The 25,843-nt window shown below is 43.5% G+C and overlaps 1 protein-coding gene across 2 annotated transcripts in view; it reads right to left on the reverse strand.

Moving 5' to 3' along the window:
* Nucleotides 1–6,726, reverse strand: part of CPEB4 (cytoplasmic polyadenylation element binding protein 4) — a 62,701-nt gene extending 55,975 nt beyond the window's left edge. Inside the window, exon 1 of one of the 2 annotated variants that reach the window (XM_030573513.1) lies at nt 3,899–6,726. In XM_030573513.1, coding sequence (XP_030429373.1) covers nt 3,899–5,023 — 1,125 coding nt within the window. In that variant the 5' untranslated portion in view covers nt 5,024–6,726. The remainder of the gene's footprint in view (nt 1–3,898) is intronic. The other variant, XM_030573515.1, reaches the window with a different exon arrangement.
* Between the last annotated feature and the right edge of the window lie 19,117 nt (nt 6,727–25,843).

The raw sequence follows: 25,843 nt of genomic DNA on the forward strand, positions 1-25,843 counted from the left end.
GTAACAGAATATTTTTAGTTCTAAAATGCTTTATGAATGGCATTGTTTTAACACACATCAATATAGTCAGGATTTTTGTGTACACACAGATTACAGAAGGGAGTTTTAATTTTACACTACAGTAGTTGTGTGTGTTTTCACAAACATTCCACATCTACCTTGGGGAAGAGAAAGCCTCCTTGGCACAGAACCTCCTTGGATTGGGATGGGGTTAAATGTCTGGAGGCCTTTCTCTGAGGAGAAAATTAAACATTTCGAGCAAGTGAATTCAATGAACTGCCCACAAGTGTAAAGTTCTATTAAATGGGTAATTTGAATTTTTATTTTCATGTCCTAGTCAAAGAAGTTATGCAGAAATGTGTCTGAGTACTTTCTGCAGAAAGCTGAGCACTATTGCTCAACTTGTTAGTGCCTTCAAGGACTGATTCTACAAACATCCTCACATGTTTGAAGATGAGAGCCTGAAACCTGGAAATGCCTATCAAAGCAAGATTTATATATTGCATAACAAGCAGAGTGCTCATCTTTTAAAAAGTGCAAGTATGTAGCAAGAGGAAAGTCTGTACAATCCTGAGGACAATGCTGCAGTGCGCAGTTCACTGACTGACAATTCACCATCTCATTGAGCTGCTAAACTTTCAGTGTCGCAGGGAGGAAAATGGAAAGCAATTGTTTTCTGAAAATCCCTTATATTACAAGGTAGGTCCCCTCACTCATTTAGTCAGATGTCTATGGAAGGTTACTATAACTAAGAACCTAACATTTCCCTTTTCAAGAGCACAGTTTATTCTTTTGAAAACTAGCAACTTTCCAAATGAGAGGTCGAAGAGTGACGACAAATTGTGGCTTTGCTCTTTTGAAACACATCTTTTGTAAGTCTGTAATTCTGAAAAGCTAAAAAAATAAGGAATGAGTTAATTTTAAAAACAGATTTAACTGCTTTAATTGAGAGGACACTTTGTTTAGTAGTAAAAGCACAAGATGAGGAGTAAAAATATCTAGATTTTGTTTACTGCTCTGCCAGCTGATCTTGGGCAAGTCACTCAATCTCCTGTGCCTTGGATTCCCCAACTGTAAGAAGAGGATTTGTCTAATCCCAAATTGTGCTCCAAGACTTTGAGACCCTCAAATGAGCAGTACTATAGAACTACTAGGCATCACAAACACCAAACCAATTTGTACATGGCCGCCACAATACTGAATAAGCTACCTCTGCTGTTATAGAAACACCAAGCGAATCAACACAAGAAATCATCCCTATTTTTTATCTACAAAAATTAGTGACTTGCCATAAGACAAAAATCCCTAAGAGTCACGAGGCAAAAACAATTAAAATCAACATTTGTTTTACACAGACATACGCAACACTCGTCAATAAAAAAATGAGCATTTAGGTACGGCTGCTATAGGATCGCTGTCACAAGATATGCTCCAATATGTACTTTTGTATTTCACTAAGCTTTTGAGTAAAGGTACCTTTTCTAAAAATCACATTCTCAAAAATTCGTGTTTGTTCTTCCATATTCTTGCACTCTAAATAATGCAATTCTCATACTATGAGGGTAACACTCATGAACAGATTTAAATAAGAAAATAAATGTTAAATGAAAGGGAGAACCAGGAACAGACAGTTAATCAAATACCCCTATTATGTTTCAGCAGCAAGGGTAGATTTTGGTACCATACTAAATACGGCTCTAAGAAGATTCTGGTAATGAAAGTCTCAGACAAAACATGATTGCCTCCTCAAGGACACTTCACATATGTGCAACTACATAAACGTATTCCATCATAAACAAAAATCCTCATGACTGATTTGACGCAAGAATATAATCTGAACCCTACCTCCAGCATAACAAAAACCTATGGCCAAATTTTACATATTTTTTTCCCCAGTGTTCTCAGAACTGAAGTCATCTTTTAAAATGATCATAAAGGTATTAAGGATTTCACACCACAAACGTTATAAAAAGCAATTACTCAAAATAGTCTGGAAAATCATCAACATCTTTTCTGGATCTGCAGTGCTGGAGTCCTGTTTTGCTGCCCTGCCCTCTTCTTGTTCATCACAGAGCACAAGTGATAGTAAGAGACTGGAAAGCATTTCACTCCAACACTTTCCTTTTCCTGGCATGAAGAAGTGTCAGACATGGTCTTGACGTATATACCTTCATCTTACTGTTTACATAAACACCAGTATGCTATGTAGAATTCATATTTAGCCATGATAAAATATCAGACATATTTTGAGATTTAGAACATAATACAAAAGCCACACTCAGGAATCGCTTAGCTTTGTTAATTTCCTCAATACCAAAGGAGCACATTTCTATCAGTACATATACATTTGGGCCTTAAATGCGGCACCAGGTACACACTTGATCTCATTCTGTCACTCTGTACATCAGCTACGTGTCAGGGTACAGAACGAATTAAACAGCAAGCCAAGTCTTGCTGCAGTGAGGCTGAAAAAAGACCAGCTCCAGCTGTGTCCCTTTGCTAATGGTCTGAGTGTATGAATTTGGTATATTGGACATCAGTTCTTTATATTATTTCCAACTCTTAAAATTAAGATCTATTATTGCTATGCAGTCCGAGGTTACGGACTCTACCTGATGTTTAAACTGCTAGTGATTCTGCAGTAAAAAGAAATCCTTAATGAAAGGTATTGCTAGCAGCTGCTGCTGTTTTCAGAAGGCTGCATAGGCCCTGAAAACCAAACAAACATGAATAATTAACCAAGGGGAAATGAATTGATCCTCCCTCTGATTCTACAAGGTCATTATAAAATATATTTAGATCTCTTCGGGGTTGTAGTTACCATGACAAATGTTCTGAGGTTCTTCTAATCTACTGATTTTTCATCCCCAAATTACTTAAAAGTAGGTCATCCTGCTTCTTACTGCAATCATTTTGCAATCTTTACTTTTGCCCTTGTCGGAAGATCCTGAAAAACAAGCCACTAGACATTAAAGAACCTTGTGTTTTGGATCCACCTTATGAGGTCTTTTTTAAACATATGAAAGCTACCAAGCTAGGTCTGAATTAGTGATCAGATAGAGAGACAACTATTACCATCCAAATATTGATTGTACATCTGGATCAATATCAGACAGCTAATTTTAACCTCCACAAACTAGATATGTTTCTCATGAATTTGAAGAGTCAGAGAACCTGCCTCCTGACAGTAAAAGGTGTAACACAGTGCAGGCCAACATCTGACTAGTCCAGATCTATTTTTAGTAAAGATTTAATCTTGTATAACCAATATTTTTTACCATTGCTGGTGGAAAAAAGGGTATGCAGTTCACCGAAAAAAAATAAAAACATTAGTAATTTCAATTGTACAGGGGAAAAAAGTCTAAAAAAATATTTAAGTCATGTCACAATGGAAATCCACGAACTATTTTGCAACACAAGGCAGACAACAGATTTAAGGATTACTGAATGCTTGTTCTCAACATATAGTGCAATATCATTTCCAAATGTTAAAATCTTTAAGTGTTAAAGTCAAAAAATATTTCCCTTCTTCACTCCTTTATGTTACATTTAAAAAAAAAAAAGCAGAAACATTTGTTCACCAATTGTTATTGCTTACTGCGTGTAATGTTAATTACCAGGATGGAACTGAACTTTAATAGATGCCCCGCTGGGCTATAAATAGATATTTATCTATCTGACAAGCACTATTAAAAAAAAATACATGATTCACAGCTCAGAGATCATGAAGACTGAAATGTCATAGGGTGAATTACAAGTTAGACACGTTCACTTTATTTCAATTTAAATTCATTTTCAACCATGCATGTCTGATAATTGAACTACATTGCAAAAAAAAAATTTCTATAAAAAATAATTAAATCATTTTTCCATGTATATTAGCAGAGTAGACTCTCACCTGAAAAGGAAATATGTTGTCGGCTCTGTTCAAACTATCTTCCATCCAAGATTTCGGAGCAAAGGCTGAGCTGGGCCTAGCATACTTCTGCAACTGGATATGATTACTTGCAAAATTCTTCTTCAGGGGTGAGATGGAGTTCAGGGGTGTTATCCCTCCATTCAGTCCCCTGCGGTGGTCTCGCCCTTGGGACCCTCCCCACCCACCATATCCACCGCCACCGGGGCTCCATGAAGAAGATGGTGTAGGTGATGGGCTTTGGTAGCTGCTCCATGGAGAAGGTGGTTTGTTAAGATTATTAGCCAAATGAGGCAGTTGATTAAAAGCAGCATTTCTATGTGTAAATGGAGGTGGATGAGGGCTTGCAGGCGATCTTCTCTGTTGCTGATGCTGATTGTGATGATGCTGAAAATGGGGGTGATGAGGGTGGTGTTGAGAGAGGGGTCCAATCTGAGGGGAAAAGCTACCACCAAAACCAGGGCTGACATGATGTGGAAAATTCTGAAATAGCAGAGCACCATTATTAGCTGAGGCAGCAGGGACCCCTCCCTGGTGGAAAAAACTGGCATCTTCATTGATTATTGTAGAAGAAGAAGGAGCTATAGCTGCTGACCAGTTACTAAAACCAGTCAGAGAAGATGCAGTGGATGTTAACGGCTGAGTTGAAGTACCTAGCCCTGAAGCCTCTTGATAATCAAATCCTGTTAACACTGGTGATTCTATTCTTATTTTCTCTTTCCCGTTGCCATTCTCCGAAGAATTGTCTCCCTGATTTTCCTCAGATTTAGCTTTCTCAGGTTCAGGCAGCATGCCTGCTTCCTGACTTTGACTAGGGGAAAGCTGCTGTTTTTCTAGAGACTCCTGCTTTTCCTGTTGCTGAGTTTTAGATTTTTCTGACCCCAGAATCTCTTCCTGAATGTTATGGGCAGCTGGAGCAGGAAAGAGCCAAGCTGACCCAGCACTACTGCCATTGGCAGCTGTGTTATTATTTATAAAAGCAGCAGGGCTGGGGGCTGCATTTTGATGATGGTGTGGAGGCTGCAGATGTGGATGAAATCTCACTGGAAAAGCTGATTTATTCCCAGTGTTGTTTTGCACTAACACTCCAAACCCGTAATCCCCCATTTATTATATTTAGGATTTGATTTTCTCCTGTAAAAAAACAACAACGTTTAGTGTTTCTCTCCTCCACCAAAGAGGAACTAGCAAATAGCTTGTTTTAATCTAGATACAGTTTCTTCCTCCACACACTCCTTAAATATTTCTGATTTGGATATAAGTTCTGGTTCTTTCAAAGATAAATCTCTTTAAATATTTAACATGTGTCAATTTGTGTGTGTTTCCTTTCTCTGGTTAGAAGGAAATGAAAAATAAATCTTTGGTTAGCAAAATAAGAGGTTTCCTTTTCCTAAAGGAAATGCACATCAATAAGAGAGAAATCTTCTACAGACAGATATAAAGAGATTTTAACTATCCTGTTTTTTCCTCCTCAGCAGCCTTGACTCGGCCATAAATGAGTTAAGAGGAAGAGAGAAACAATGACGTCTGGTCCCTCCACCTCCTGGCTGGGAAAAAAAAGTCTGGAATAATTTAATAAATTCTATATAATCTAATATATATTTGTTTCCTGTTCAAAAGAGTCCTTGCTGTTGATATGGGAAGATTTTACCTCAGGATTTTAGCATTCAGTGGGGGAGTGAACTGTGCAGGAGGCGTTTTTTCCCCCTGCTGCTGCTCAGTAAGCCTTGATTGTGTATAATAATAATATATACTCTTTTGTACGTGTCCTTTAGAGGAGTCTTGGCTTATTAAAGGGATAAGATTTTTATCTCAGAAAGTCAGTATTCTGGAGATGAGAGGGGAGTGAGCTGTGCAGGAGAAGGGTGGATTCTTGATGTTGCTCCTGTTGGGTTGGGTTTCTGAGCTCGCCAGGCTCACCTTCTATTTATGATCGATATTTGTGTGTCCTTCAGATGAGTCCTGGCAGTCCGAAAAAGAGTTTCACCTTAGAAATCTGCATTCAGCATTCGGGGGAGGGGGGAGAGCAGGCAATGACTTCTGCAGGAGGAGGGTGAGGGAGGTGTCTTGCTGCTACTGCTTCTGGAAAGGTGGTTTCTGGTACTGGGCTCGCCTCCTTTTACTGAGCTAGGTAGGCTTCCTTCAGCTGCGGGAGCCCTTGTCTGCAAGGGAAGGTGGATTTTACCTCAGGGACTCGGCAGGCGGCAGGGGACGAGAGGCTGGTGCAGGAAGGCTGAGCTCGCCAGGCCCGTTCTCTATGGCGTACCCCCTTCACCCCTCCCTCAGAAGTCCTGGCGTCTGGGAAGGCAGGAGGGATTTTACCTCAGGAGAGCAGCCACCTCCAGCGGGGAGGGGATGGTGCAGGCGGCGAGGGGCCAGGCTCCTCTCTCCCCCATGGAAGGTGTTTAACCGGCTCTCCCAAATCGCCCGCAGATTACGGGACAGGGTCACGATCGATTAGTACTGCAGGGGAGGGAGACCGCTGGAGTCACCAGGGGGGTGGGGTCCTGCGGCGGCGGCTCCGAAGCGTCCTTTCCTTGCTTCGCGTCCTCGCGGCTGCAGGCGATTTCCCTTACCCCTCATGTAAAACACTCGGTTATCGCGAGGGGAGGGGGCGAGAGACCGGCTCCGAGGAGTCGGGAGGCGTTTCAGTAATCGGCGAGTCTGGGTATTACGGAATCTCTTGTCCCCGGCCGCCTCCTGCTCGCTGCCGCAGCCGGTACCTCCCTCCCCTCCCGGCCGCCGCCGAGTCCCGTCTCCTCAGGACAGAGCCGCTGAGCGAAATGACAACCAGCTGGAGGGAGGCAGCGCGGCACTTCCGGTTTGGGGAAGGACACACCTCCTGCCCCGCCTCCCTCGCGTCTCCTCAGGCGGGGGCGCGGCCTCCGCCTGCTTTACAAGCCTCTTTCTGGCGACGTCATGAGATTCAAGGAGGGGAGGCGGCCATTTTTGGTAGGGGCACGGAGGTGCCACGCCGACCGTCATCTTTGTGGTGGGCATGCTTCCCTGCTTGGTGGCCATCTTGGATTGGGGCACGCATCTGCTAGCTGCCAGCAGGACGGCCATCTTGGACTGAAGAAAGCAGGTACCCCTTGAGCAGCCATCTTTGAATATGGCAGCGCTCTGTAACTGCTGCTTTCCTGTTGTCCTGAATGGATGAGAAGGAGCAGGGGGCACGTCCCCGGGCAACACTCCATTGTTAAGTGGGGGAGGCGAAGTGGCAAAAGGCCTTAAACCAGTAAGATACAGAACTGCACGGGGAAAACCTGGGGAGCACATAACACCCGCTGCCAACCCCGTCTCACTATATGCCCCAAGGGCTCTGGCCACGCCAAACTCCACCTCCCAGCAATGCCCTGAGGGTTTCCGCTCACTGCAAACCCCACCTCATTGTAACACCCACACCCTGAAAGCTCAGGCCCATTTCAAGCCCCATCTCCCTCCCCCCATTGCCCCGAGAGCAGAAGCCTTTTGCAAACCCTGGAACCAGAAGGGCTGAGCAGTATAGCAATCCCTCCCTCCCTGCACTGTCCTATCACCCCATGGACTGATGTATGTTACAAAACCTACTTTGCTATAGGACTTCATCACCCTGTGAACTGCGGCCCATTGCAACTCCACCCCCCTGTAATCAATGCCACGTCATCCCAAGGGTGGATTGCAGGGCACAGATATGATCAGAAGTGAATAAGAATGGAACAAAACAGGAGAAAGAACAAGGCGCAAAGAACCCATAAAATAATTTTTTTTTAAAGTTAATGTTTAAAATTAGACACAAGTTAAGAGGGAAGGTACTGTACATCTGGGGTCAGGCTTGAGTTATGAGGGATTACAGGTATCCGTTGCAAGGGTGAAGAGATACATACATATCACATAACCAGCATAGACCCAGATTGAGGTGCAAGAGTATTTAAAGTGTCAGTGGATAAGTGGGCTGGGGTACACCACCCATGGAATGTATAAGGAGTCCAAGTCAGCATCAGTATAACGAATGAGTACATGGGTGAGGTGCGTCCCTTGGTTCGTCAGGGAAGGAAGTGAGTTATTTCCCTGGTCAGCAGTCTCAATTACTCAGTGTGGTATTGACAGTGTCCTGTGATGTGTTCCGTATAAATGTCTCTGGACCACCTGATGGTGTCGGACACCATAAGCTATCTCATGAGCCGGGTGCAGCGTCAACTGACTCTGCACGCTCTCATAACCGGCTCGTTTTGAGGGGCCCACAAGCCCAGGGTTCCCACAATCAGGGCGTGTATCTGGACATCGTAGCTCTGGGCTCCCAGGGTCTCTTCCAGCAGGATGTATTTCGACGCCTTCCGGGCTCAGGCCCCGTGGAAGGCCGGTGACCTGTTTTCAAAGGGCACCATGACGTCTACCATGAGGACCTTCTTCTTTTCTGTGTCCGTCACAACGATGTCGGGTTGCAGTCTGCTGTCTCTCCAGGAGATGGCCGAGTTGAGGGTGATCTTCCCCAGGGATGGCGGGATGGCTTTGTAGCGGTGCCACCAGGCTCTGGAGTGCTGTTTGCATCCACACAGGACACGGGGCAGGGTCTCGTTTGTGTAGCCGCACTTCCTGCAGCGCTTGTCCCGGTTGCCATGGCGGATGGCTCCGTTGAGGGGAACACAGTTGAGTCGGGCCCTATGGACGAATCGCCAGTCGGCGAACCTGGTGGAGCTGCCCCCGGGGAGGAAGTGGTTGCTGGCGTCCCACTTGCTGGACACCTCGAACACCTTGCCCTGGTCCAGCTTCCGATTGAGGTTCTCGGCATAGTGGCAGCGGATGGTTCTTTCAGGGTCCTTTCCAGCATAGCTCTGGTGGTCGGGGTGATGACGGTGTGATCCGAGGTCTTTATGCTTGGCACCAGTATTCCCAACTCTCGGCGCTCCTCGCACCACTTCCAGCAGCAGCCGATCCTCTCTTCTAGGTGTCTCAAGGCATTGCGGGCGCGGAACCAGAGAGAGGACGGGTCTCCCCACTCTCTCTTGAACTCAGCCTCCAGGGAGCTGCTGAGGTAAGTGGCGATGTCCTGCTCAGAGGGGGCCCTAGCAATGCGTTTCCTGACCACGTCTCGTATGGCTTCCTGTGTGATGCTCCTCACTGTTGGGTCCGGGCACATCAGGAGGCGGAAGGTGTGGGTCATCACCGCCACGTCACACAGGTCATTCATCCAAGGTACGTTGACACTACCCTGCCTATGGGAAATGTAGATGATGTCCGTCCACGCCCTCTGGGGGCAGTAGGGCTATTTCCTCACTAGCTGCCTGGTGATGCTGTCGGCCTTCTTCAGGGGCACCTTGGCTACAGCCGATCCTCTGAGGACAAAGGAGATGCGGGAGATGAGGAAGGTATTGAGGGTGTCGATCTTTTGCAAGCGGGCAAGCAGGGAAGAGTCAATTTGGGCCGCATCTTGCACGATCTCCGTGATGGTGTCTTCAGGGGTCTGTCGGACGCAGACTCCTGTGGGTGTGCCAAGGTGTTGGTATACCTCTCCCTCTTTGAGGGAGGCCATGGCTCGCCCTGGATCAGGAACAGTGACAGCCAGACCAGCACCCTGGCACCACCATCAATGTGGAGGGAGGTGCACTTTTTGGGGTTGAAGCGGAGGCCCATCCACTCGGCAGCTTGGCTGGTGACATCAAGCTTTTGCTGGAGGCTTTCCACGCTATCGGCGACGAGGGTCAGATCATCCACATAGGCCAGGATGCTGATTTTCTTGCTGTGCAGGTCAAAGCCGGTCAGGCTGCTGGAGATGGCTCGGATGAGCGGTTCCACGGCCAGGTTGAAGATGATGGGGCTGAGGGGGCATCCTTGTTTCATGCCGCGGCAGATGGGGATGGCATCCGTCTCTCCATCCGTGGCGTGGATGATGATGATGCAGTCCTTGTAGAGGTCCCAGAGGATCTGGATGAAGGTTTCGGGCATCCCGAACTCTCCCAGGGTGGCAAAGATGTGATGGTGGGGTATGGACCCAAAGGCGTTGGTCAGGTCGAGCCATGCTATGGTGCACTGTCTCATGGACCTCCTGGATGGACGTCTGAAGGAGGAAGTTGTGCTCGCAGCATCCCTTGCAGGACATGAAACCCTTCTGCACTGAGCTGACGGCGCCGCCGCACACTTACCAGTCTGTGATCCTTGCCACGAGGCAGCTGGCATACAGCTTGTAGATGGTGAAGCAAGGGAGATGGGCCTCCAGTTGCCAGGGTCATCTCGTTCGCCTTTCTTGTGGATGAACACTGTCATGGACTTTTTCCAGGAGCGGGGAACGTGATGAAACTGCTTGCATTTGTTGAAGATGGCAGCGAGCACCACACAGCCGGGGTCTCGCTTCTTCAGCAGGTGGTAACGAAGGCCATCTTTTCCAGGGGCGGTGTTTTTGGTCCTCATCAACCTCGCCTGCACCTCCTGCAAGGAAAAATCTCGCTCTGGATCCTCCGTGAGGTCGATCCGGGGTAGCAGGAGAAGGCACTCTGGGCATCGCAAGTTGGTCTGGGCCTCATGATCAAACACGATTTGAAGTAGGAGTAGAGCCTCTCGTGCTGGATTGCACAGTAGGAGGAGGTCCCATCAAGGATCTCCCTCATGGCTTTAATCCAGTTTGTCCTGTATAGTTTCTGAATACAGGATGCAGCCGACGTCCCCTCTCCTGCCTTCTCTGGTGGTGTTGTCACAGCTCAGTGTGGGGAATCTATGCGTGGCCCGTGCGGCCTCCAGGGTTCTCTCCTTCTGGCTGTACTTTCTGCAGACAGTTCTGCAGTCAGTCTGTCCATCAGGGCGTCGAAGTTCTCAAAGTCCTCAGCCTTTGTGAGCTCCTCCATCCAGGCGGATTGCCACGGTGTGGCAACCTTCGCTCGTGGCCGTTGCTCCTCCTGCTGCGTTGTCTCTCCAAGTTCAGGTGCTGTGGGGATAGTCTGTGGCCTTGTTGTCCCTTGGACTGGGAGGCAGTGTTCAGGTGGGTCTTGAGGCGGAGGTCCTGATGCGGTGGGGAGGGCAGCTCTCAGTGTCTCTGAGGCAGCGCTGGATCTTCTGGGAGGGTGTGGGGTTCTGGCAGCACCGGTGCTGGGTTTTGGGGGGACACGGTCGTGTTCGGAAGCACTGGGGATGGTTCTGGTTCTTCTGTGGATGATATCTGGCTGGGGGGTCCTCAGTGGGGAATGGGGTTTTTGGCGGTCGGAGGCGCGTTAGGTAATCTTGGAGGAGGTGTTGGGTCTTGCGGGGGGCAGGGTCCGGCCAAGGGATCTGGAGGCTGCAGGAGGCTCCTCTGTTGGCTAGATCTTGCTGTGGAGCCTGGGGGGTGGTGCTAGTTGCTCCTACGGCAGGGCAGCATGAGGTTACCTGTGGGGGAGCACTGCCCCATCTCGTATCTGTGTTGTGCCGGATGGTTTCTATGAGGTCGCTGAGGCATCTGGTGAGGTTGCTGACTTGTGAGGTGGCGGTGATCCCCCTCACAGGAGGGTCCAGTATGGGGATTCTGGAGACGGGGCTGGTGCTTTCGGTGGCATTGTCAGTCCTTGAGGCGGGGGTTGTGCTTCCCTCAGTTGGCGGTTGGTCCCCTCTTACCTGCTGTGACTCTGGGGATGCTGGCTGGGGTTCTGTAGCCGGACCATCGGTGAGGGTTAGGGTTGGAACCTGCAAAGTGTTAGTGGGATTCACCTTCGCGGTCGTAAGGGGTCTCTGGCATGTGGTTGATAGAACTTGCATTTCTTTTGAGTCTCAAAGGATAGGTTGCAGTGGCTACACCAGAAAGCAATCCGTTTGTTGTAGGTCTTGCAAACGTGTTTGCTGAGGGCCCCGAGGGTCTGCACTCCATGGACGGGGATCTTAGCTCATAGACAGCCCATAAAATAAATACTGAAGTATATTCTAGAATCTATCTGCGCCATATCTGCAGTATCTAATCATCCCAAACATTACAATATCACTACTTGAAGGTGTGGCAAGGTTGTACAGAAGAATTACAGAAGAATACATGTGTTTTAAAAAGGTAAAGGAAATAATTTACAGGACTGAACATGCAGGTTCCACAGGAAACAAACCCACCTGCAGATATTGGTGTTTATATTTGTGTTTTTCTCACTGCCTTTAATGCTTCAAGGAGTTATATATTTAGACAAAGTACTATCAGATCTGATCTCAACATTTTAGTTTCTATATATGGCAGAAATAGCACACGAAGACAAGGTGTCAAATTTTCAAAGTTGGCTAAATTGGCTTAGAAGCCTAAGTCCCATTTTCAAAAGTGACTTAGCCACTTATGAGCCTGGGACTTAGGCTTCGGAGTCATTTATGTATTTTTGAAAATTTTATCCAAGAATTTGTGGTGTTTTGGCACTAGAATTTTCTCCCTGAGGCAAAAGTTGCTAGTGAAAGATATAAACACGAATATAAACAAATTAAGGTATAATACATTTGATTGCAGGTACTAGGAATTGCACAGGCCTCTCATAATCAAAAAGCCAACAAAAACATTAAATTTAGGATGAAGGATTTAAAATATTCACCACAGCTACTCCCACTGAAAGTAAGTAAGTTACAAATAAACTAGAATGAAAATAGGGAAAGAGTTTCAGTATAAAATGAGACCCAAGAAGCCATATTTTGCTCTCATTAAAGATGGCAACCCATTGTGGCACATATTGCATCACATGCTCAGACCTCTCCTCTTCAGTCCACCATGGTGTTGTCCTTTTGGCACTAACTCTACCCACAGACATCACTGAGAACATATAGCAAAGTCATTTGGGCAGCTGAGTGATGCCTATTCGGGATGACTTCAAAGGTCAGCTGGAATCTTTTATCTGCAAGTGTTTCCCCCTCCTCCCTTGCCCCATAAATCTATAAACCCATAAACAAAATACAGAACTCAGATCAGATGTTCTTGTATCAATGTAAACGGAAGTCACTGTGCATGCATTGGGTAATTTAAAGGGATTGTGATTCTTAACTAAATTTGTAGAGGAAGGGAGTGGAGGTTTAAATTGTGATATCCAATAAATCTGATCTTTCAGGATGATGAGATGAGGACATTATAACATGAGAGATAAAAATAGGGGTGTTTATACAGGGATAGAAAAAATACTGAGCCATGTTCATACCACTATATACCAGTGCTGGAATTCAACTGTCAAAGTTGGAGTGGTGGAAGGAAAGGACAATTTTAATTTAGTCTGCCCTCATGAGCATTATTGTAAGTTCTTCTTGAACTACTATGTCTTGGCCACAGCATTATTAAGCCTCAATACCAGCACTGGCATGAAGTAGATAAGTAGAACCTAGGATCTAACTGATTTTAGTGAAGAGTTTTTACTGAGTAAGCACTACAGGATCAGGTCCTTGGTTTCTAAAGCACTTTAGGAAGCTTAGGGATGAAAGGCAATATATATGTATAATAGTAATTAAGCATACTTTGTTATATACCTATATGTTTATTAAAAGTTTAGTTACTATTCTTGTACCTTGTAATAGCAACCTCCATACAGTGAGCCTGATTTTCAAGGTATTAGGTATGCAAAGTGAAATTCCATGCTTAATTTGAGTGCAGTTACCTGGTCCGCTTTCACATAATAGACACGTATTTGCATACCTCACGTTTGAAAATCTGTCCCTGCAACACAGTATGGACTGTACAGATGCAGGGCTAATCGCTTTTGCCTTCCTTGGGTGGAATTTGGTGTGTAGTTTATCCTGAGGAGGGGGAAGGGAATATTGTGTTCCCATTTATGTCTTTTAAAAGTCATCTTATGTTAAATATTACACAAGCAACATAAAGACTGTATTGGTTGCATTTTCTAAATGAAAAATAAACAGATCTGTGCTGGTTACAGGGCTAGCTAGGCTTCTCCCCTTCGTAGTCTCTATGAGGGCACCCTCTCAGGTCATAGGCCTCATACCGTTTTCTCCTCTAGAGTGCAATCTTGTGATTCTCCCACACTTAGCCTAGGTCCTGGGCTACAGAACCTGGTGTACTGACTGTGCTTACTCAGCTGGTCCAACTGGGTTTGGCACCTGTGGTTTTTTCCTTCTGCAGAAAAAGGATTTTAAAACAACAATCTACATGCACATCTGTCTTACCAAACGCACTATCATCCTGTGATGATCCTAGGCCTAGATTCCTCAGACACCCTGTGAATTCGTGCATCAGTCTGGTTGCCTTGACCAGCTCCTTAACAACTACCTCCTCACTCAAGATAGAGAGAGCCTCTTTTAGTCCAGCTAGAGTCCCTTGTTCTTGTCAGTTCTTTGGCTTCTGGACAAAATCAGTTCAGTAGGCTTAACAGGAGGTCGAGCCAGACGCGACAGAGCCCATATCAATCCTCAAATGTTTGCTGAGGGGTGATTTATCCTGAGCTATTCTTCTCCCCTTCCTGCTTGTTTTTCCTTATAGCCCACAATTAAACTAAACCAATATATTAATAAAATAAATATCCCAATAACCAGGTTAGTATACAATATTCATAAATTATTACAGGGCAGCTGGATATCCATCACAAAACTACCTACCTGTTCCTGAAAGATCACTTCTATACCCGTGCCTCACTGCTACAGCTGAGATCAGATGAGCTATAAATAATAGGGACTGCTAGCAGGGTATTCTCTGTGACGGGTTCACAACTTTGGAATTTGCTCCACCATGGTCTGAAATAGTCCAAAGTTGATGAACTTCAGTGCTTACCATAGACTCATTTTCCCTCCCTCCCACCAGATATTAGAAAATGTATGGGGGACAGGATTGTCATTGGAGAGATGGGGAAATAATGGGATGGAGGATTGTGATGAGTGATCTTAAAGTACTACACTGATACTTTGAGTTATATCAACGGCATCTAGTGATAGGGCGTCCTTTTTCAGCATGTCTATAAATCAAAATAAATAAATACAAACGTTTTCCAGAGTTAAGTAACAAAAAAGGGAAAAAGAAATTAAGATGTTAAGTATATTCTAGAGGGAAAGATGGAAATCACCACATAGAAACACTTCTCAAAGAGTTTCACTCAGTAGTGGGGTATCCACCACCACCTACTCGAAGGCCATTTTGAACCCATTCTGTCACCCAATTGCGACATGATATTTTCAACAAATCCAGTATTGTTCATGCATTTTATTAAGTAAGCCCTTTTCTCTGCAATTGTATACACCCTGTTTCTGAAGATATATTTGTTTACATACAATGAAAAGCATCATTGTTTTCAAACATCTAATTACTGGGTTACAATTTCCCCTTTTTTTTACTGTTTTGCAACCTATGCAAGCATGTCTGAATTTTAAACACTATTTTTCTCTACGCTTTCCTGTCACTCTATTATTATTATTATCATCATCATCATCATCATCATAGATTCAGAGTTAACAAGCACTTCTGTCAAGAAGCAATGAACCTGGCTCCAACAATGTATTGTTGAATAAACAGTTGGAAAAGGACTGCGAGGATGGCCTTCATTTAAATTCAGGCACACCCGTGCAATGCATTAGCGTAAGTGCTGATCAACTAGTGATACAAGTAGAACTTCCAGACTCTAATGTTCATCACTTGCATGAAAAACACCGTTTCCTGGCACTAGCTACCTGATGGAGGCTTCTCAACGGGTGATATTTTGATGGCATCGGCTGCCCTGCAGGATTTGCGTCATTTTATACAATCTCTTTAAGGAAAACTGCACAATGATATAGAAGAGATTGCAGTCATGACATGTAATTGCAAAGAAGAATAAATCACTAAAGAAAATTAGTAGTGTCTATAAATATGAGCAACCAGAAAGGAAGCTGCCGCACTGATGGTTTGATGACGTAAAGTAAGAAAAGCTCAGGAAATGCAGCTGAACTTTATTGGAATGCATGAACAAACAGGAGGAATTTTGATTTGCCACATAAGTTTTGTGGAGTTTTTTTAACTGATTAATTTTGACGTTATATAAATACTTTTAAATCAATCACATTTAACAGCTATAGAATTTCAAACAACTCTGAAAGTCTCCTGCTTTCCTAAATGTTAAAATAGGATCTTGCATTCTCCAAATCATATGCTACATCACCAGCCTGTAGTTCGTGCTGGGAATATCAGAACAGCAGCAGCCGCCACTGAGAGTTAAAGATATTATTACTAGTTTCTGCAGTGATGGACATATTGAAACAGTGACCTTAAATATATACATATTCTTATTGATCTAACTGAATATTTGCTTAGAAGTCTAAGCAGGACCTTTGTAATATCTAGACTCACTCAAACCACAAACCCAAATACTTGCAGGGTCAAGTCAGTCCGTCATCCTCCTCCTGTAGAGTTCCCTGACACTTATTACATGGGTCTCTTTTGGGTGGAACCTTAAAAACAAAGTCAGATTTTTAAAGGTATTTAGGCACCTAAAACTGCAGAAAGGCGCTTACTGGGACTTTCAAAAGCACCTAGGCACCTATCTGTATCTTTAGGTACCATAATAACTTTAAAAAAATTGACTAAGTTCTTCTCTGCTCCTCCTGGACATTAAAGATCCCATGACCACAAGAGTGGAGGTTTGCTCTAGTATATTGTAAAATTTCCCTTCCCCACAATCAAGATTGTGTAAGATGCAATGTGTAAGTTTGCGACCACCCTCAATTATATCCTAGGTACCAAAAACAGCTCACGTATGTTCTTGCTTCTTGGGTGTCAAAATCCCCACCCATGTTCCCAAACCAGCTTGGCCCTCTGGCAACTTCTATGGGGCAGTTATGCCTTACCATAGAGAAGCCTGCAACCCATTAAACATTTAAATATTAGGGGTGACATTATATTAATTGAATGAAGTGTCAAAATTAAAATTATACTTACAGTGTCAGGAATACAGTACATATTGGACTGGACTGCAGAGGGTGGAAGGAATAATTGAAGGTAAGAGGATTTGTGGGGGCATAATTCTGGGGTCTCCGCTAAACAGCTTAGGTTTAATGTGCCACACAGTACATAGGGCACTGCTCATGCTCAACAGTGCTAAAGGCAACTGACAGATTTAAAAGAAAATGTTTGTCCTCAACCATCGCTCCAGAATGACTGAGCTAAAATCTTCAGGCATGCTAGGAATAGCTATTATTATCCAAGATCTAGAGAAAATTCTGATTTTACAGCAATTTTCGAAGAGCGCACAAGTATTTTATAGGCTTCAGAGAAAAACCAACAATTCATCTCCACACAGGAAATTAGTATTTGTCTGAAACTGATGTAGCTGCAACCGCTACTCACTAGATATTCATTAGGTATTACAGTGACAGAGCAGAGATATGAAGTGTGATTTTTATAAACTCAGTAAACGATGTAAATCTTGTGGAAAATACATTATACATGTTAATAGCTTCATTTGGCTAAGCAGCCTTCACTATTTTTCTGCAATTGCATTAAGGTACTGTATATTGATAGACCCTCATATGTTAAACAGCCCCTTAATGGAGAATATTGCCTTGGAGCTTTAAGTCCTTATGAAAAAATGTCATCACTGCCCAAAGAACTATTTCACATACAGTAATTATGCAATATTAATGAACAATATCACATACAACTGCATTTTCCAGCCCTGTAATGTAATGGAGTAGATTCTTTGTATGTAATGTGCTTCAGAATGACCTGACACTGCAAAAATGCCTCCAGGTTCCACAGCTCATGTAAAATATAATACATTTATAAATATTTAAAAGAGGAAATAGGTAGTATTAGGACAGTGGTGTTCAGGAGCGGCGCCAGGGTTTCTGACGCCCTAGGCGGACGGCCATTTCGCTGCCCCCCGCGGGTCCGGTGGACCTACTGCAGTCATGCCGGCGGTTGGTCCGCTGCTGGAAAGGCTCCGGTGGAGCTGCCGCAGTGATGCCGACGGGCGGTCCGCTGGTCTAAAGGCTCCGGTGGACCTGCCGCAGGCATGACTGCGGTAGGTCCGCCGGAGCCTTTAGACCAGCGCACCATCCGCCGAAATGACGGTGGCAGCTCCACTAGAGCCTTTCCAGCAGCGGACCGTCCGCCGGCATGACTGCAGTAGGTCCACCGGACCCGTGTGCCGCCCCCCCCCCCAGCAAAATAGCACCCCCCAAAAATTCTGGCGCCCTAGGCCATTGCCTAGGTCGCCTAAATTGTAGCACCAGCCCTGGTGGTATTCTTTATGCAACTATACTTCAAAGACTGACAGCCTAACTGTTGAAAACTTTTATTTTCACTCAGCCATAACCACTTTCTCTGGGATAACACTGGGCATAGAAAAATTCTAACAAAAATACATATTTTAAAAGAAAATTTGAAATAAAATCTGTTTTTCCATTTAATTTCCAAAAATGCAGCATCTTGTGCTCTACCAGTCATAGGTTTTATACAGCACTTGCCATATTACTGTGGTATCTAACCATTATGGATTGGGCAGGGTCCCCAAAGGAAGGAATTCCTGAGTCCTAATCCTAGAAATCCTAGTTCTGACACAGCATTATTACATTGGGGGAGCAACAGGGGGAGATTTTAGCAAAAAGCTCAGTGTGGACAAGAGTAATGTGTGTGTTCTTAACCAAAATCAGTTCAGTGTAATCAATGGAAGTTGAGCCCATTTATGCTAGTGGAGAATTAGGTCCTCAATATTTCTGTTTCCCTGTCTATAAAAGAGAGGGTCATTAGTCAATGCCTGTAAAGAGCAACAGTGTATAAGTGCCAAGTATTATCATCAATGTAATGCAGGCTGTATCTACGCCACAATTGAACTGCAATCAGAGGTGTGACTGCAGCTCAGGTAGGCATACCTTATGCTAACTTTAATCTATCTAGCATGATTAAAAATAGCAGTGAAGACTCAGTGGCATGGACTTCAGAATCCTGGGTCCATACTTACATTTCAAGCCTGCATTGAAGTCCTCACCGTCACATCTTCACTGCTACTTTTAGCTGTGCTAGATACATCAAAGCTGGCATAGATATGTCTACCTAAGATGCAATAACATCTTCAATTGCAGTGTAGACATAGCTTCAGTAACATCTTCATTTTCAAAGTAAGATTTCAAAGCCCATGCGTTTATAATATGGGCTAGTGCCTTTGGGTATTTTGGAAGGGTGAAAAGACAAATTAAAAAGCAGCAAGTCATTTAATTTCAAAGTGCAGTTATTCACACACCTTCCCGTGCTCTGACTAAAATGTTCATCAGCTTTTTCCTAGGAGGATTGTATGCAGGGCAACAGAATAATTTCTGGGTTTTAGATTCTTGAAATACTGACAGGATGGCTTCTTGTCCCTAAACAACGGATGCAAGTGAAAGGCCTGAAGGATTCCAAATGAGGTGCTATGGCCTTGAGGTACATATATGTTTAAAAAATAAAAATCTGAAACTATCAAACACTTTCAGGAGAGGGATTTTTTCTTTGAACATGATAAAGAAACTCTCGTAAAAAGAACAGTGAAGACAGTATTAAGCATGACCAAAACGCAGTTCACAGAGTTTACAGTGGAACCTGAGGATAGCCCAGTGTTCCTTTTCAGAGGTACAGCCTTCAGAGATTTCAGGTCCCAGGATGCAGTGCTTTAGCTTGAGCTCAGTGACTAGGCTGCTCAGATAGAGATGCAGCATTGCTTGCTGGAACCTGTAGTCTCCAGACTTCATCTCCATATTAAAAACAAAAGCAGTGGCAATCTGCTCATTTTATGCAAATTAGATGCAGCACTTTGGCTCCTGGCATGTTCCCAGTCCTTGTTCTAACATAATTCCACCAAATCCAGAAAATTCCGAGTTAAGGCTACGACGATAATCATTCTTTCTTCCCCATGCCTTGCAGACTTGAGGCCTCTGTCAGGGGACTTTCATAGGGGAGGGGCATATACTGTGTGTACCTAATGAACAGAAATACCTATGTGCAATAGGGATGAGTTAAGAATAGAGTTTCGGCATTAACAATGAATTCTCTGGCTTATGGGTTAACGTTACCTTAATGCAAGTTGGAGCAGTGGGGTCCGATAAAGATGTTACATATTAAATGTTCCCCTCTTTCTTCCATGCTTGGGAAAAGGGGGTGTGTATCTGCCAGAATAGTTGATTGAACACATACTCTCCAATTTTTCCCCATGTTAGGAAATAGGTCCTGTCTCATTATTGGTGACAGCACATATTGGTAGGTCATAGAGCAAGGGGAGAGCCTTGCATAGAGCAGCTGGGGCCCAGAGCCAGAAATCTCATTAAAGTAAGCTGCTGCTATTTCCAGCCTGTAATAGAGCTTTGCAGCTTGATTATATTCAGTGAAAGCAGGTCATTACAAACACACTGTTTTTTGCATATTATCTAAATTGAAATAATAATATGTTCTCTCCTTTCATGTGCTATATTGATAAATCCCAACTTATGAATGAAGCATGTTGATTAGTTAGTTAAAAATAATTAGTTCCATATTATGCCTCTAAGTTTAAGGCTTGATTAGTGCAAATAAATAACTTTTCTTGATAATAAGTAATTTACAGATTATTCTTTTAAATGGAACACAAGCATAAAAATGATCTAGTGAGACAAATTATGGTGTCAGTGGATTTATTTTCTTTCTTTGCGCTTTCAGTTGAAATGTAATATTATTTTTAGAACTAGATAAGATGAATATCTACACAGGGCCAGATTCTAATCTCATTTCCAGCAATGTAAATCTGGAGTAACTTCATTTACAATGGTGTAACAAGATCAGGATCTGGCTCATAAACTGTAACTACAATTTTTTGAATCAATCTTTTTAGCCAGCCAGCCATAAAGAAGAGTGATGATTGCCCATTCATTGCTTATATTGACGGAGAATATTTCTCTTTTTAGCTGCTTATTATGTAACTTGCATTTAAACATCTTTTCATTCTAGCTGTGGAGTGGGAATTACAAAAGGTTTGTTCTTCTCTTTTTAATAATGATACCCATAAGCAACCTTTTCAAATGATTTATTCTTTCTTAAAACAAAACAAAAAACAAGCCTTGTATCAACATTATTCTTTAAGGCTCCAGTTCAGGAAAGGATTTAAGCACATGGTTGAAGAGTGAGTGAAGTCAATAGGATATAAGCATGTGTCTAAAGTTAAGCACATCCTTAAGTGCTGTCCTGAATAAAGATGCTTTCCTGAATTGGAGCCTAAGACATTCATGAGGCTGAGTCTGCCATGCTTAGCTCACCTAGAGTTTGCTCACACTATAAAAACCAGGTTTCAGAGTAGCAGCTGTGTTAGTCCGTATCCACAAAAAGAACAGGAGTACTTGTGGCACCTTAGAGACTAACAAATTTATTTGATCATAAGCTTTCGTGGGCTACAGCCCACTTCATCAGATGCATGCAGTGGAAAATACAGTAGGAAAATATATATATATACACAGAAAACATGAAACAATGGGTGTTACCATACATACTCTAACGACAGTGATCAGTTAAGGTGAGCTATTACCAACAGGAGAGAAAAAAACTCCCAAGATCTGTGAGAGTGATGGATCATCCTTAAGGATAGGTTGTAGATCCCTGATGATGTGCTGGAGAGGTCCTTGCTTACAGACAGCCCCCCAACCCGAAGCAAATTCTCACCAGCAACCACAGACCACACAACAAAAATACTAACCCAGGAACCTATCCTTGCAACAAATCCCGTTGCCAACTCTGTCCACACATCTATTCAGCGGACACCATCATAGGACCTAATCACATCAGCCACATTATCAGAGGCTCGTTCACCTGCACATCTACCAATGTGATATATGCCATCATGTGCCAGCAATGTCCCTCTGCCATGTACATTGGCCAAACCGGACAGTCTCTACGTAAAAGAATAAATGGGACACAAATCAGATGGCAAGAATTATAACATTCAAAAAACAGTCGGAGAACACTTCAATCTCGCTAGTCACTCGATTACAGACCTAAAAGTTGCAATATTACAACAAAAAAACTTCAGAAACAGACTCCAGTGAGAGACTGCTGAATTGGAATTAATTTGCAAAATGGACACCATTAAATTAGGCTTAAATAAAGACTAGGAGTGGATGGGTCATTACACAAAGTAAAACTATTTCCCCATGTTTATTCCCCTGCCCCCCCCACCCCATTCCTCACAACTTCTTGTCAACTGCTGCAAATGGACCATTTTGATTACCACTACAAAAAGTGTTTTTCTCTCCTGCTGGTAATAGCTCACCTTAACTGATCACTCTCGTTAGAGTATGTATGGTAACACCCATTGTTTCATGTTCTCTGTGTGTATATATATATATCTTCCTACTGTATTTTCCACTGCATGCATCCAATGAAGTGGGCTGTAGCCCACGAAAGCTTATGCTCAAATAAATTTATTAGTCTCTAAGGTGCCACAAGTACTCCTGTTCTTTTTATAAAAACCAGGACTCAAATACCCACTGGTATAGTTTCAATGGTGGTAGGATACAGTGTTGACAGCAAGCAGGCATTTTTTTGCAAGCACAGAATTAGACAATACAGTGGTAAAAAATGACTGAATTTTGTCTGTGCTACTGTCTCTGCTATTGTTCCCAGCTGTGGAGCTATACTAGTGGAAAATTATGGGTCTCAATTATCCTAGCATAGATGCAACTCTATTTTGGAAGTGATTGTAACTTCCAGCAGGTTTTCACAATGTGGGCGTTAGACCTGGCTCTGATGGAACATGAGCCTTAGCATTTACACATTAGACCATGATGATTCTGGACTAGGTAAATAATGTACTTTTATAAACAGTTTTACAAATGAATTTTTAACTAGCAAACAATAGAAGCTTCAAAGGAGCGGAGCGATGTACATTCTGAGAGGGTGTTTTAGTTTTTCAAATTGAATTTTGTGTGGGTGAAAAGTACTGGATTGAAAACCCTAAAGAATGGAATCTTCTACCTACCCACATGACAGACAGAATGTGGGCAGGTACCCCTGCAACTCTTACTATTATTATTTCTCTGAGCTGGACTGACAACAACTAAGAATAGTGTAGGCTACATACTCCATTCTCTCTCCTTTCACGCTGCCAACAAGGGGGCCATTGTGCTGGTAGCATTTGTGATACAGACCGCTCCGTGAGGAACTGATTGAGACCACTACTACGGCCATCCAACACCTTGACAGATGAAAGGAAACACAATGAAGTCAGTCAGACAATGGGTGCTTGATAGTGAGTGTGGGAGAAGAGTCCAATGCATGAGCGGCAGACCTTCCCACAGTGGCTACAGGTCCACTCGCCAGATGGAAGTTGGAGCACACTCTACTTCCTAGCTCACCTGTGGGCCTCAGCCTGGGCTCTCTGATGGGTCTCCACAATGACTGCACCAGCCTTGACGTGGCTTCTCCATTGTGAGCAGTTGAGGGCAGGGTTCTCCCAGTTGTCAGTGGGAATGCTGAATTTCTTGAGACCGTGATTGACCTTGTAGCTGTATGGGAGCTTTGGCCTTCCTCTGTGTCACGAGCAGTTCTTCAGTTGGCCACAGAGCACAGCCTTTGGCAGACGATCTTGAGACATGCACTCCACGTGTCCTAGCCACCAAAGCCTGCAAGCATCCAGCACAGTCTGCACAGACTGCTGGTTGGTTCTCTCAAGGATCTTGTTATTAGTGATCCACCGGTCCCAAATGACTTCAAAGATTTTTCTGAGACAGCGAAGTTGGAAGCTGCTCCTGCTTGGAGTATGTGACCCAGCTTTCACAGCTGAAAAGGAGGCTATGCAGGACACAAGCCTGATAAATGGACACATTTATGTTCAGGGTTAGCAGCTTGCTGTTCCAAACATGTGAGGTAAATTTGCCAAAGGTGACAGAGGCTTTGCCGATTCTCACATCAAGTTCTCTATCCAGGCTATGTGAGCTGTTCAGAGTTGAGCCAGCATAGCAAAAGTGATCCATGTTGTCCAGAGCTTCATTATTAATGTAGACTTTAGGTGGGACTTTGGTGCCTCGTGACTTGAGAACTGTTTTCTTGATACTGATTATCAGGCCGAACTTGATACATGCATCAGAGAATTTATTCATCGTGATCTGCAATTCATCAGGTGAGTTAGAGATGAATGCAGTGTCATCAGCAAAGAGCAGATCCCAAATAATGAACTGGGTGATGTGCCTTTTGCTCTGAAATCACCTGATGTTTGAATAAGCTGCCATCCATCCTCGATTCAATTAGTATGCCAGATTGATTGTTTCCAAAAGTGTACTTAAGAAGAATAGAGAAGAAAATGCCAAAACCGATAGGTGCTATGACACAGCCTGCTAGTATCAATGCTAAACTCAGACGATGTTTCATTTTCATACTGGATAGTTGCCTTTATTCCCTCAAGGAACTCCTTATATAGGGACAGTCAGTTTCCAACAGGATCTTGTATATGCCATTCCTGCTAACTGTGTTGAAGGCCTTTTGTAGGTCAGTAAATGCTATACAGAGAAGTGACTGAGACCACCAACTTCATAAACCACTGAACAGGCAGCAGAAAGAAATGACTTTCAGTCACTATTTACCTATGAAGGAGTTGGCCCAATGACCTAATGGTTAAAAGCTCCCTAAACCATTACCAGTCTTCTATCTAGGCACCTACAGTAGACTGGTAATGGGATCATGATAGTTGAGTACTTTTAAGGCATCTAGTCCTGAAAAAATTAAAAATGTATATAGATATTCTGGTCCTGTTTATGTGCTCAGGAGTAATATCACTAAGGTCACTGGAACTGCACAAGTGTAAAGCCTGTGTGATATTAGAATCAGGTCCATTTCTGATACACTTACAAAACCTGGCAAAATATGCTTTATTCACTCAAGCAAATTAAATGGATTTGAAGGCATCTGTATGATATAGGCGGTATGTTTGTATTTCCTAGAGATTAGAATAACATGTCAGGTAATCAATAGGTACATGAAATAAATGCCAGCAATTTTCAATTTTCAAATGCCAGCAATACGGAGGTCAGGAGAGGGGAAACTGCAGTTGAAATCAGCTTACCTGATATACTGGAAAAGCAACATTATTTGTGACAATGGCACTACGGAAGCCAATGCAAAAAGCTAGAAGCCAGCTTGGATCCTGCTTTATTAGGTAAATAATAGATGTATAATTCCATGCATGTTTTCTCCATTTTAAACTTCCAGTATAAACTAAATGCAAAATTAGAAAGAGATCCAAATGAGAACCAAAAGCCCAAGATTTGGTGGTGATGGGGGACTTCAACTATCCAGATATATGTTGGGAAAATAACACCGCGGGGCACAGACTATCCAATAAGTTCCTGGACTGCATTGCAGACAACTTTTTATTTCAGAAAGTTGAAAAAGCTACTAGGGGGGAAGCTGTGCTAGACTTGATTTTAACCAATAGGGAGGAACTTGTTGAGAATTTAAAAGTAGAAGGAAGCTTGGGTGAAAGTGATCATGAAATCATAGAATTTGCAATTCTAAGGAAGGGTAGAAAGGAGTACAGCAGAATAGAGACAATGGATTTCAGGAAGGCGGATTTTGGTAAGCTCAGAGAGCTGATAGGCAAGGTCCCATGGGAATCAAGACTGAGGGGAAAAACAACTGAGGAAAGTTGGCAGTTTTTCAAAGGGATGCTATTAAGGGCCCAAAAGCAAGTTATTCCGATGGTTAGGAAAGATAGAAAATGTGGCAAAAGACCACCTTGGCTTACCCTTGAGATCTTGCATGACCTACAAAATAAAAAGGCGTCATATAAAAAATGGAAACTAGGTCAGATCACGAAGGATGGATATAGGCAAATAACACAGGAATGCAGAGGCAAGATTAGAAAAGCAAAGGCACAAAATGAACTCAAACTAGCTATGGGAATAAAGGGAAACAAGAAGACTTTTTATCAATACATTAGAAGCAAGAGGAAGACCAAGGACAGGGTAGGCCCACTGCTCAATGAGGAGGGGGTAACAGTAACGGGAGACTTGGAAATGGCAGAGATGCTTAATGACTTCTTTGTTTCGGTCTTCACTGAGAAGTCTGAAGGA

This window comes from Gopherus evgoodei, chromosome 8 (assembly GCF_007399415.2).
Source record: "Gopherus evgoodei ecotype Sinaloan lineage chromosome 8, rGopEvg1_v1.p, whole genome shotgun sequence".
In the NCBI taxonomy this organism is placed as follows: domain Eukaryota; kingdom Metazoa; phylum Chordata; order Testudines; family Testudinidae; genus Gopherus; species Gopherus evgoodei.